Here is a 14284-nt window from a genome sequence, read left to right as displayed (position 1 = left end):
CATTGCAGGGAGCAACAACAGTGGTGTGATCATATAAACTACCTGGGAGGGTCGTTTTAAGCTACAAAATTGCAATATTTGATTGCTGCAGCATGAGTCACTCCGCCACACTTCAACCTTAAGGGAAAAGTGCCCCGTGAATGCACCTTTATTGTGTTGGCACTTGGTATTAGGCCATGTTCTATTTAAGCACTTTTATTGAATGTGGTCTGGGTACTTTACCCTATGCTCACCTTTTAGATGGGTGGTTTTGCAGAGAATCATTTTTGGGATTTTACAAGAAAAAGATAGGATCTGGTGGTGTAAATTGATCCCTAGCCTGTTTTCGTTCTAATGCTCCAGCTTCCTCCCATTACTTCTTTTATTACATATTTGACTTATTCATACCTATATTGCAGCCATAATTTGATGGTGCACACTTCTATATTCTAAAATATGTTGCAACATTTGCCATTTAGATTTTTGAGGCTTTACATTTATTGAAATTCTTGGGACAAACTATCTATTGGTTGAGGTTTTTTGTATGCGCTCTTGCGACACCTTGCTTTCAAAGGCCAGAGTGAAGGCTAGGCTGAGCAGTGACAGGAACTGGTTGTGTGATATGTTATATTATGTTAAAGAGCCTCTTTATGCAGAGTGCCTGGCTTGTATGGAGGTTGCCTTATTATTCCTCCTCCTGTGGAGGAAAAGGAGTAGAGAGAAGCTAAGAGGATAGGAAATTGGGTCAAATGGCACAGACTTGGATGGGTTGCTATAGAAGGGGAAAAGAAAAGTTTGTAAAATAGGTGGGCTGCGTGTGGATCCATTAGGGTGGACTATGGACTGGGATTGCAGAAGGAAACGGTATGCTATAAGCGAGTTTGGCTTCAAATGGATTGTCTATGCGAAGCAGTTCAACGGATCAATAGATGGTTAATAAAACATGCTGCTAAGCTGCATGATGGGCTTGAGGTGTGATCCAGCCACCCAGCTAAAGTAATATGCCCTAGTGATGGGAGAATGAGCCAGTGGGGTAGAAAGTTATGTGTGGGTGAGAGGGCCAACACTCCAGAAAGGGCAATAAAAGCACATACCTCTCTTGGCAGCTTCATGAAGGGGGTTATCAATGGATTCAGCTTGCTCAGCCACTAGGATTAAAACAAAAATACGCACATAGACGATTTAAAGGATTTCACAAAACACAGAAAATCACATTTTCTTCGCAACTGATTGAAAATAATGAAGTGATGTATTTAGAGTCAACATATTGGTAAGAATAGAAGATTTAATAAATTCAATGAAAGCAAAGAAATTCACAATAGGTGCCATTGCATCTACAGACTTCAATGTTTCACGAATGGTTCAATGTTTTACACAACAAGCATCAGTTTGTCAAAAAAGACTTCGTACAAATGCAGACAATGGGCTTCATTACGGGTTTGGCGGTAGCCGTGCCTGTAACAAAGGCAAAGGCACGGCTGCCACCGAACTCATGATTTTACCGGCACCCATGAATGGGCAATTACTGGGTCATGCAGAGTTCGGCGGACCCAGTAATTGCCCATTCGCGGGTGCCGGCAATAAGGGACTCCCCATCCCCTTTCAGCCCAGCTTGGATACACCGGCACTGTTCATAACGGTGCTGGTGCATTCACGAGTTGTGCTCGCAGGTGCCGCACTGCCCGCCAGGTTGTACCTGGCGGGCAGAACGAGACGCGCAAGCACAACTCATAGTATGGCAGTACGGTAGCAACAGTGCCGTACTGCCATACTTATAATGAGGCCCAATGACTCCTTTTCACTTACTGTAATGTTTCAAGTGCCCACATGGCAGAAAGTACAGCTTGAGTCTAACTTACGAGCCTACAGCCACATCAAACCTCACTGCCTCCATTTTGCTAGCAAAAGGTTTTGCATTCTGTGAACTGTGTACCGGGGAATGGAAAGAGTAAGAAAATACATTGTTTAAAATGCTGTAGGGAAAACGGAAAATAAACCCCCTTCTAGAATTGTGAACCACATACCCAGTAAAGAACGGAACATTTGGAGATGTTCAGGATGGATGAAGAGGGCTTGCGGAAGCACCCAGCTCTGGGGTGAACTCAGTTTTAAGCAAGGACCAGATGATAAAAGGCTCATTTCAGATATTGCATTTTAAGGGTATGCAAAAGCACTGGGGAATAGAGAAACCATTTTCAAAGGATTGCATCTCACAAAGGCCAATACGAGTTGGGACATGCCATGTTAAGCCCGTAGATTAAGTACAGTCTAAATATGGTACCATTTTTATTTTATTTTATACTTTAATGTGTTACAAAGACTTTACACATAAAGGAGGATAAAATCACAAGCAGATAAAAAGCAAATATACAAATTAAAAATAAACAATCATGCATTCAAGCGGTTCATCATTCATAAACAACTACCTAGGGACAACTTCCTTGCATTCCTGGATACCCAGCCACACTTGCAAACATTTATGTTCACAAGCTGACCAATGCAATTGAGGCCATAGCACCTCTTGAAAACAAAAAAAGAGAAAATAATCCTTGCACGTCAACGCTTGGTTCATGGATGAACTATCTGCCCTACATACCATCAAGCGCAACGCTCTATCTACTTGTCAAACTCACCCAAGTGATTGCAACAAAGATAGCTTCAAACGGATATCCACACAATATAAAAAAGCAGTCACTCATGCTAAATTTCTCTCCTTCAATTCACGCATATCCAAGGCTAACTCTCAACCTAAAGAACTGTTCTCCATCTTTAGAGAACTCATTACCGCCCCGGCCCCCATCAGCACTGATGAGATTGTTAAAGACGAAGCCTGCTGCTCCAGTATACAAGTAGCCTTGCTCAATAAAATAGAACTGCTCCAAAACAAAATTCAAGCGCAATCTAAAGACCTCCCCAAACTCGACCAGCCCTTCCCACCTCACCACCTACCACACAACTCCACCAACCAGCTCTTCTCCTTCCATGATGTCATGGAACAAGTTGTTCTCGACCTCCTCAAACACCTTAAACCGTCCTTGTGCAAAGGACTGCCCACTTAATATTGTAAAAGAATGCGCCGACTCGGTTGCTCCTCCTCTTATGGCATACATCAATGCCTCGTTTACGAGAGGGCGCTAGAGGGCCAACCAAGATGGCCGCTCTCACCTGAGCTCCCGCTCTGCCCGAAATAAATCCTGCTGAATCCTGCGGTTCCCGGCTGCACATTGAAAAACAGAAGGCTTCTCCCTGCTTCTGGGTGCTCTGAACACTCCTCGGCGGAATCTGGGGGAAAATCGACCAGCTCGGGACCCCGCGTCACTGCATCGGCGTGGGGGCCGGGGCCTGCCTGGGCGCCGGACGGGCGCCGGGGAGAGAGGTGTGGCTTGGCGGAGGACGCGGAACAGCCGTTCCTTCCCTCGGAAATCCATCATCCACGAGCGCCGGCAGCCCTCGTGGGGTGCCGCCGCCCCCCCCCGGAGCCGGTCCGGGTCCCGTCGCATGCTGGTGCGGCGTCGGAGCTCCGGACACAGGGCTGAGGCCTGGGCTGGTGGAGACGCCGAGGGCCCATCCTTCCCGAGACCACCTCGCCGGCGGACCCCCAGGAGGCTGGGTGTCGCCGCTTGACGATCCGGAGTGGCCCCCCCCTCCTCCCGGCTGTGACTCCTGCACGCCGATCGGGGTGACGTCCCTCCCGATTCCCCGGGGCTGCTGTGCCGGGCCGCGCTGATCCGGGAGGCGGAGACGCGAGCGGTGGAGGTCGGGACACCCGTCCGAAGGACAAAGACCTGAGGTACGTGCCGAAGATCTCCGCGAGCCACGAGAATATTTTGCTTCACTCCCAAAATGCGGCCCCCGGCGAGGCTGTCCGTTAGGGGCGACGACCCAGGGGGCTGATCTCCCCCAGGGCCTTGGTGAGACCCAGTCTCGGCCACATCGCCCCAAATCTCCTGGCACTGTACTGGTAGTCACACCTCCGCCAGCCTAACGTCACTCCCGCCACCAATTCTCCCCCAGTCTCGGCAACAACTACAAGCCACCTAGCCGCCACGGACCCTCTTTGCTTGGAAGGCTCACATACATCAGCCAAGATGGGCAAAGTGGACAAACTACAAAAAAAGCTGACATTTGATAGCAACACGGCACCCAGAACCCCAAACCCACAACAAGAAGATGACCCTCCACCATGCAGCTCTAGGCAACCAGTAACCGAAAGTTATCCGATGGAAATAAAAGAACTCCTTTTAGATCTAAAAGCAGGCATAGGGAGTCTGAACAACAAGCTGGACAGTCTATCCTCCAAAGTCGACCTGATGCAACATCGCCTAGACACACATACAGAACGGCTAAATGACACCAAACAGAGAATCTCGAACCTCGATGACGGTGCCGCATCCCTCTCCAACAAGGTCACGCGACTCGAAAACCAAATGGCCGCAACAATGGCCAAATGCGAGGACCTGGAGGGTCGCTCTAGGCGAAACAACATCCGTATTGTTGGGGTCAGGGAAGGCGACACCCCAAGGAAGATGGAGGACTTTGTGGAGTCCGTGTGCCTCACCCTCTTCGACCGAGACTCCTTCTCGCAAATGTTCATGATAGAGAGGGCCCACAGGACCCCGTCCTCCAGACCGGCCCCGGGCGCACCTCCCAGAGTCATCATAGCAAGGTTGCTCAACTTCAGAGATCGTGACACCATCCTGCGACTAGCAAGGGAGAAAGGCGATTTACACCACGACAGAGACAAAATCCATATTTATCCCGATTTCTCATCGACAGTACAGACCCAGAGAAGAGCCTTCACCAGCGCCAAACAAAGACTTCGAGAGGCAAAGCTCGTATATTCCATGATGTTTCCCGCACGTCTCAGGGTACAACATAATGAGCAGACCCACTTCTTTAATTCTCCTGAGGAAGCACACCTATTTCTGGACCGTAACGGTTGCCCAGCTCACGACCCTCAACGACCCCGCGCACGGAGAGAGAGGGTCCCCAGGAATCCTCCATAAAACCCGGGCCCGACCCCGAAACGCATACAAACTGCCGGAACACGCTCACGCCCCATTAAACAATAGGGCAGAGTTCTTGGAGAGGCCCCTAGCGCCCCGAGCACAGCATCTGTTCCCTCACTCAGGTTGGGGGGGATCCCGTCGGACATGTTGGGGGTTGTCCGCGTAATGGGATTAGTTCTATGGACTGTTGGATTGTTTACTGTTTTTTGTTCAGGGATGGACTAACAACCACCCTCCTGGCACCACCAGAACTTGTTATGTACGAATTTCTCACAAGGAAAAGCCAGCACCCTCCCATGATGCCTCCCCTCAGACTCGCTCCCCACTCTCTACTCCCAGTCGCCATGCGCCATACGCCATGTGATATATTACGACATGCTCCAAGCCCATCATGTCACGAACAATGTACACCAACCACAGGACCAATGCGTTCCCAACGCAATTTCGAGTTTTCTCTTACTCTCAACATTCAAGGTTGCAACATGGAATATAAGGGGTGGTAACATCCCATCCAAAACCCGCAAAATCCTCCAATACCTAAGGAGACATGAAATTGACGTGGCAATGTTACAGGAAACCCACCTAACACCCGAGAAAGAACGCACATGGGCCAAATCGTGGGGATGCCATAGATATTATTCGTCATACTCCTCCTACTCCAGAGGAGTGGCCATACTGGTACACAGAAGAACCAACTTCCGTCTAACGCACGTTGCAAAAGACTCCATAGGAAGATCCGTCCTAGTCAAGGGCATAATAGCAGGCAAGGCGATAACCTTCATTAATTCCTACGCCCCTAATGTAGATGGTCCAGACAACTTTGGCTGGGTAGTGTCGCAACTCTCCTCACTCGAGCACTCCACGGTGGTTTGGGGAGGCGACATGAACACTGTCATAGACCCGGCCAAGGACAGATCACACTCCTCGTCACAACAGACCTCTAAAGCCAGCTTGCAAATAACAGAAATTTGCCGAGCCTTCGACCTAAAGGACGCCTGGAGAACGGTTAACGGGGACCTGAGGGACTACACCTTACACTCAGCAGTCCACAATACCAGCTCTCGGATCGACTACCTATTCTCATCCAGAACAGGCCCCCTGCAGCCCGGTCCCTGTCACATCCTGCCACGGACTCTATCAGACCACTCTCCAATGGTCCTTTGTCTCCTCCCCTCCCAATCTGCTCCCAGACTACAGAATTGGCGCTTCAAGACGGGCTCCATGCTAGACACGGTCTTCGCAGCAGAGCTAAAGGAAGAGGTTGAGATTTTTCTTGAAGCCAATATAGGGTCGGTATCCTCGGCCGGTGTGCTGTGGGAGTCCCTGAAATGCTTCGTAAGGGGCGTATGTCAGACTAAAGAGAGCGGCATCATCAAACTCATTAGACGTGAACTTACAACCTGCGAGGACCACCTCAAAGACCTCGAATGCCAAACCAGAGACTCGAGCGAACCAAAGGCGAAAGCTGCCCTGAAAGAGGAACTGCTGAGGTTTCACGCACTCGCCGAGCGCGAACTGAAATTTCTCCACCGCAGCACAGTAATCAGACAATACGGCGAGGGACAAAAACCTGGAGCTCTCCTGGCGAGGTTGGTGAGAGCTGACCACACACCGACGCCTATTACGGAAATCCGTAGTCAACAGGGAAGAACATTGTCCACAGATGTCGACATGGCAGAAGAATTTGGACGCTTCTATCAAGAACTCTATAGTTCCCAACACCCCGAAAATTCCGATGCGCCACTGAGCTACCTGAGGGAGACCGAATTATACTGGGTAGAGGCACAGCTGAGAGATCCCCTCAATGAACTGATCTCCCCAGCAGAAATAACTGAAGCAATCAAATCGCTCCCGAACGCCAAAGCCCCCGGCCCTGATGGCCTAACCGGAGAATTCTATAAAGCCTTCACGTCTACCCTTGCTCCCCTTTTGACCGATGTATACAATGAAGCCCTGGAGAAAGGTACCCTACCTCAGACCTTGCGTGAAGCCAATGTGATTCTCCTGCTTAAAACAGACAAGCCACCAGATGAATGTGCCTCCTACCGCCCCATCTCCCTCTTAAATCTAGATAACAAGATTCTAGCAAAAATCCTAACGAATAGACTGATGCCGCTAATGCCTGCTCTAGTTCTTGCTGACCAGGCGGGATTCATACCAGGCCGCAATACCACTTTCGGCATTAGGAGACTGTTTGGAGTGATGGGAGCACTAGACCCAGCCCAACAAGCCATCGCCCTCCTTCTTGATGCTGAAAAAGCATTCGACTCGGTGGAATGGCCATTCCTATTCTCAGTACTCGCAAGGATGGGCCTGGGGGCTCGCTTCATTAAACTAGTTTCTCTGCTATACACTAAACCTACAGCCAACATAATAGTCGGTACAGCCAGATCGTCCATCATCAACCTGCAACGAGGCACCAGACAGGGCTGCCCACTGTCAGCTCTACTATTCGCCCTGGTAATGGAACCCCTTGCCTCCAATCTACGTGAGCATAGTCAACACCGAGGTCTGGTCATAGGCCCGCACAGACTCATCATCTCACTGTACGCGGATGACGTGGTTCTTTACATAAGAGACCCAGTAGAAAACCTGAACCCAATCATGCGCGAAGTGATCAAATTCGGGGCAGCATCTGGCCTCAAAATTAATCAAACAAAATCAATCATCTTCCCGCTCACCCCGGCGACTCAGCCATTTAAAGATGACTTCCACCTCACCTGGAGATTATCCAAGGTGCGATACCTGGGCATTCAAATGTCGCTAAATCACCAAGAAATATTCCAGGACAATTACGAAGTGGTCTTCAAGTCCCTAACAGAAAGGGTAGCCCGCTGGAAAACCCTACCCCTAACACTATGGGGCAGAGCCTCTCTTGTCAAAATGGTGATTCTGCCGAAGCTTCTCTATCTCTTCACCAACATTCCCATCCTACTTCCACAACTCTTCCTGAAAAAACTAAGGAGTCTGGTCCTGGAATTGCTGTGGGCCGGCAAACCCACCAGAGTGGCTCACTCCACGCTAGCCCTCCCAGTAACAAAAGGCGGCCTGGCACTCCCCGATTTGGAGAGGTACTACTGGGCGGCTCAGGCACAATTTCTCAGCCACTGGTACGCCACAAACCCTGTCCGACCACACGTGCAAATTGAAAGAGCCCTAGCCTCGCCGAACCTACTGAGAGCCGTCATCTTCGCAAATATCCCGGTCTCCAACGATACGATGAATGTAATCCTAACAACATACAAGATATGGAAGCTATTGGCGCAAAGGTACAATATCGACACAAGATACTCTCCACTCCTACCAGCAAAATTCATACCCGGGATCCCGTTGACGTCCGAAAAAGTTTATCTCCAATGGCTAGAGAAACTTCAAATCAGGAATCTGGGGGACCTCTTCACAGATGACGGTTTCCTAACTCCCGACCAGGTGAGGGAAAAAGGCGGCACTACCTCGCTAGACATATTTATCTATTTCAGGGTACGCCACACGCTGCGAGCAATCCTACCTTCCTTTCCGCAGCAACCCCAAATATGGCAGCTCTTGCACTCGGCAATCCAATCTCAAGGTGAGGGGAGACCTCTCTCACAGATCTACAGAACCATAACTACAGACTCGTCCTCCACAGTGTCCCGAGCCAAATCTAGATGGGAAAAAGCCCTACATTTAACTTTCTCCGACACCGACTGGTCCTTTATCCTTAGACAGACCCAGAAGATTGCCCTCAATACCCGCCTCAAGTTAATCCACTTCAACTACCTGCATCAAACGTACTTCACACCTGCAAAAGCAAAAATGCAGAGTCCAGACTCCTCCTTCGGATGTGAGAGGTGTGGATTGGTGTCGGCAGACTTTTTACATCTGGCTTGGGACTGCCCTAAACTGGCCTCATTCTGGCCCCAGGTGCTGGAAATCACGAGTAAGATAATCGGTGAACCGATTCTCCCAGCCAACACTGCAGCTCTGCTGGGCATGACCAGACTGTTGAAGGCCCCTACGAGAAAGTTAGCAGGTATTCTACTGACACTGGCTCGCAGAAGAGTTGCCATGACATGGAGCCGCGGTCCTCCCCCAACTATCACCGCATGGCGCAGAGACATACTCTATTGCCAGGATGTCGAGACAGACTTCATTAAGTTGCTACCACAGCACACACGCCCACCTGACATCTGGGGACCTTTGGTAACTTTTTTGATGAATGAGTCAGTGGGGGCGCCGACCTCCCCAACCACCACGCAGTAAAAACAGTATCCGTCTCGGACGCATACCCATAGCCTTGGTGCAGTACACAATATATAAGGGTCGGGAGGCATGGGGGGGGAGTAGAGGGGGAGGTTGGGAGGGACATGGCTAGGCTAATTCCACCCTAATGTGGGTGAGAAGTTGTTTGTTGTTTGGAAAATAATAAAAAATAAATATTTAAAAAAAAAAAAAAATCAATGCCTCGTTTACTTCCATGTCAGTCCCCACCTGCCTTAAAGAAGCATGGGTACGCCCTCTATTAATAAAACCTTCCTTAGACCCCTCATTGCCTAATAATTACTGACTCATCACTACAGTCCTGTTCCTCCTAAAAATTCTGGATAAAGCGGCTCACAATCAAATTCAACTATTTCTTGAATCCAATGCCATCCTCGGCATGGGGCAATCAGGGTTCCGCAAAGGACATGGCACTGAAACGGCCCTCCTAGATCTTAAAAATCAAATAACTACAATCATGGACAAAGGCAAGCCTGCCCTCCTCCTACTTCTTGACCTCTCGGCTGCCTTTGATCTTGTGGACCACAAGATTCTCACATCACATCTCATCCACGCAGCACCATTTTCCAATTTGGCCTCATCCTGGATCACTGTTTTCCTAAACGGAAGAGCCATGAAAGTTTTTTCCAGCCAGGAAAATGCGGCTCTCACTACCATACTCTGTGGAGTCCCGCAGGGCTCCTGCACAGCCCCCACCCTTTACAATTGGTTTACCAAACCCCTTTTTGACAAACTGGACTCCCTCGGCGTAGCTTACACGAACTATGGCGATGATACACAGGTACTCCTGCCTCTCTTAGGTTCATACGATCAAGACGCTGCAGCCCTCCATCTAATTTATAGCACCATCCAAGCCTGGATGGCGACAAATGGACTATGCTTAAATGGAGATAAAACCAAGATCATCATTATCAGTCCCAAAGATACACTAGCAAAATTGGATCAAAAATACTTCAACTTCACCATAGACAATTTGCTCATTGCGGTCTCCTCATTAAGACACAGTGTGTCAACTTTTGACTCCACCCTATCCATGACGCAACAGGTCAGCGCTATTGCCTCCACTTCTGCCCAAACTACTAAGCTCATCAACAAAGTAAAACCCTATGTCTCTAAGCAAAACTGCCTCTCTCTAGCCCGAGCCACCATTGAAGCCAAATTAGACTACTGTAACGTCCTCCTAGTACGGACCTCTGCAAAGAATCTTAAGACTTCAGGTCATTCAGAATAATGCCCTTAGAGCAGCCCTAAATACACCTAAAAAAGATACTTCCACACGCTCAAAAAGAACCTGCCATGCCAACAAACTATGCATCCCTTCCATGAAAAGGGCCAGAACTGGGGGTATTGGCTTCCCCCATCTTGCGCCAAAACGTAGGAACGCACTACCCAATTCACTCAGAACAGAGCCTTCTCTCTCAGCCTTCAGGAAAGCCCTAGAAACTACTCTATTCAACTGAATCTGCCACCCCATTTCTCTCAGCAGGTCATCCCTTTACGTTGTTTGCTGTAACTCTGAATGTACTTCCTGTCTACTGTGTACTATGTAACTGAGCTATGTAACTAAGCTCATTGTCTTGTAAATGCCAGGATTCCCACAGGCTGTTGTGCGCTGTAAAAATGTGAATAAATAATAATAAGTTCATGAAATGCGTGATATACAAAAATTAAATTCATACACAGTTTCAAACGGAGGTATCAAGCAAACAGAAAATCACACAGACAAGATTTCCTCGGCAGGCCTTACAGGGTACAGCGACACTGCACATGACAACGGCTCTACACATGGCACCAGCAACTGTTCAAATGATAGCCAAACACGATTTAGGGCCAACTGCAGACTCTTATTTTCCGTGTTTAAACAGCGGAGCCAAAAGGCTTGCTCACCCGTCAAAGACAGGTTACGAACAAAGTAGCCCAGGTTTAACTTAACCACAGAGAGCATAATGGGGCACTCTGTTAAGATATGCTTTCCAGTTTCTGGGCAACTTTGATTTTTACATAAGCGGCAGAATCTTTCAGTCTGCTTCAGTTTCTTAGCAGGCCCCGTATTTGCTAGCACTGGCAATCTGTTTATTCAGAGAAGCAATAAGAAACTGTGCAGGTTTTTAGGGGGACATAGCATGAGATAATGCTGCGCTCTCCCTGGGGTATATAACACATGATGTGAACTCATATGACTTCAGGCTCTGAAGATGAGAATGGTCTTTTAGCCTATACCAGTCCAGCATTTGTTTTTGGAGCTCCCTCTGAAGCTCCTAGTAGCCAAGTTCCCAATCTGGCGACCAGTCAATAGAACTCAAAAGACTTGAGGTGAACTTGACAAACCCGGATTTCTCTCTGCTTGCCATGTCCATACCCAATAGTCTTAGTAGGTCGCACTGTGGGTTGGTAAGGGCCTTCAGATATAATAGGCCACGTTTCAGCAGGAGCATTGTAAACATTGAGCAAATGCCCAGTTCCAGGAGGATGATTTCCATCGGGAGACACAGAGGTTGTCCCAGTATTCGACACCAGAAACGTGTTCCTGCTCTGGCCACCCAGTACATATCCCCCATAGTAAGAGATTCAAGGCCATACAAGACAGCCAGGCAGAAACACTGTTTCTACAGTTTCAATTTGCCTTTAAGGCTAAACCCTGCAGAGTTCTTGCTGAAGGCACCAATCAGTGCAGTTAATTGCATAGCCTTCCTTTCTCTGGTGGCTTGACGGAAGGGGCAATTCCTTCTGCTTTCTAGCCTCACCCCCAGGTACCTTTAGCTTTCGGTATACTCAACTCCGGTCCCCTATATCAAGAAAACCGGATGGGCCACTTTCATGGTTAAAAAGCATGACTTGGGTCTTTTGCCTGTTGATAACTAGCATATTCTCCGTTGCGTAGCTCCACATCTGCTAGCTTTCTCATACCAGCAAGTCACATCCATAAGGACCAAGTCATCGGCATAGGCAAGGTATTTAACTTGCACCAAGCCGATCCTAGGCGGGCAGGTATCCAGCTTCTCTAAATATTCCAGGAGATCTGCTAGGTACATGTTAAACAAGAACAAGGCCAATCCTTTTTGACCCCTCTAGAGCCAACCATGGGCCTTGACAATGTCACCTCGCAGTCCAGCCTAACCTGCACTGTGTTATCAGAATGGAGCAATTTTATGAAATGTGGTACAAGTGGGCAGCCCCTGGCTGTGAGTTTTGCCCCATAGCCTCTCCCTAGGGACCAAATCGAAAGCGGACGTGAAGTCCATAAACAATGCATACAGGCCATGTCCGCACCTAGTTCTATTGCCCTCAATTAATGAGTCCATAGCCCTCAGATTGTGAATAGTGGAGGAACCTGGACGAAAACCCACCTGGAAGCGATCCAAGATCTTATTAGAATCATACCATGACTATGAGCGAACTAGCAAGAAGTCGGCAAACAGCCTTCCGGGAACATATAACATGGCCAATAGCCGATAGTTGCTCAGAAGCATCTGATCTCCTTTCTTATACACAGTAATAAGAAAGGATCCTACCTTCCTGCATCACCTGGGATCCTACCTTCCTGCATCACCTTGTTAAACAGTATTTCCTGGATTATTGCCCAGTGCTCGGAGGCATTTCTTAGCACCAATGTAGCCAGCCCATTGGGGCCTGGAGCTTTAGATGATTTAAGCTTCAAATTCTTGAGAGAGATGGCTTCCCGGGGGATTCTAAAGCAACCTTCTTGTCAATTCTCTGTCTCAACATGGTTCTGTACCGAGGGAGCCATCTCAACATGGGCGATCCATTGAGCTTTGCTCACAGAATTGCTAACTTTTTTGCCCAGGCTTGCTTTTGCCGCCCTCAGTGCCTGCGATATCTTCCTCATGTCCCCAGTGCATAGCACTGCAGCCATCTTTCGACAGCCTTCTTGTTTTAAGGAATAATGCCACATTTGACCCAGCATCAATAAGGATTTTTGATCGCTTTGATTAGATCAGGGAGGGTAGGGGCAGAGATCTTACTTTTTGCCTGACAAATTTCCATTCTCATTTCCCTTTTCCCATCTCTAAGCCTCGTCATAATGGTGGCGTTAATCCGACCGGAGTACTGCGCGTGGTACTCTCTTTTACAGCTGCTAATATGGTAGTTGAGAACCATCCCTCGATTTCAACCCCAGTCATAATTGTTAAATTTGCAGTGGTCATGTAATTGCTGGAACAAAAACTGCTATTCACAAGCTGTATATTTGTCTCCGACCAACTCACTTTATTGCCAGCATGGTTGACCCATAATTTCCTAGACGGGAAACGAGTGTCGATGGATACATTCATTAGGATGACATGGTCACTGCTATCGTTGGGCTGTACACTCATTTGAAGGGAGCGCTAAATTAGGGCTGGATTGGCAAAATAAATTGTCAAGCATAGCTTGCTTGCTGCCCACTTTCCATGTAGTCAACCCCGGTAGGTCACCATTCAAGCGTTGTGGGATATATTTACCCACTCAGCAGTACTTCCCCATATCACCAGCTGCAGATCTGCAGTCAACAGCAAAATGGCGGCGCTGGCTCCTGTGAGCACCATGGCCTCAAAACTGCATTTTGCTGTGACAAAAAGAGGGCTCTACCATCTTGCCAAGCACATATTGGGCAGGATGGAACAAGGGGGCACACTGAGGGAGCTTGCCAGTGCGTTGTTCCATATACAAAAGAAATGGAGTGAAAAAGCAGGGCCGCTTTGCTGCCAGCCCAAAGTCCCCATTGAAAAGGGGGTATTGTGCCTTAAAATGATGCTGCTCTGACACTATTTGTATCTGTTCTTACTCAAACCACTGTTATTACCAAGGCCATGCCATGCCCATTCATAACCCCATTGTGCTTCAGCAAAACCAAGTATGACCCCTGAATGACAGGCCCTGTCAAACCAAATCTGGAAAAAAAAAATCTAAATTTTCCACCACACGGGGAAAAGCTTCACTTTTTAAGTTACAAAGTGTCAATGAACAGTAATTCAAAGAGACTCCAGCTGTGGGCTATGTCAATTTCAGTGCATAGGTGGTCCAAATAAACTACTGCC

General features: G+C 48.4%; 1 protein-coding gene across 1 annotated transcript in view; it reads right to left on the bottom strand.

Moving 5' to 3' along the window:
* Positions 1-14284, bottom strand: part of OSTF1 (osteoclast stimulating factor 1) — a 175236-nt gene that overhangs the window by 43867 nt on the left and 117085 nt on the right. Inside the window, exon 5 of the mRNA XM_069625839.1 lies at positions 1074-1127. Within this exon, the coding sequence (XP_069481940.1) occupies positions 1074-1127 (54 nt within the window). The remainder of the gene's footprint in view (positions 1-1073; positions 1128-14284) is intronic.

This window comes from Ambystoma mexicanum, chromosome 6p (assembly GCF_040938575.1).
Source record: "Ambystoma mexicanum isolate Mex_15411 chromosome 6p, UKY_AmexF1_1, whole genome shotgun sequence".
In the NCBI taxonomy this organism is placed as follows: domain Eukaryota; kingdom Metazoa; phylum Chordata; class Amphibia; order Caudata; family Ambystomatidae; genus Ambystoma; species Ambystoma mexicanum.
Note: the sequence above shows the minus strand (reverse complement) of the source record. Positions and strands in the feature narration are given on the sequence as shown.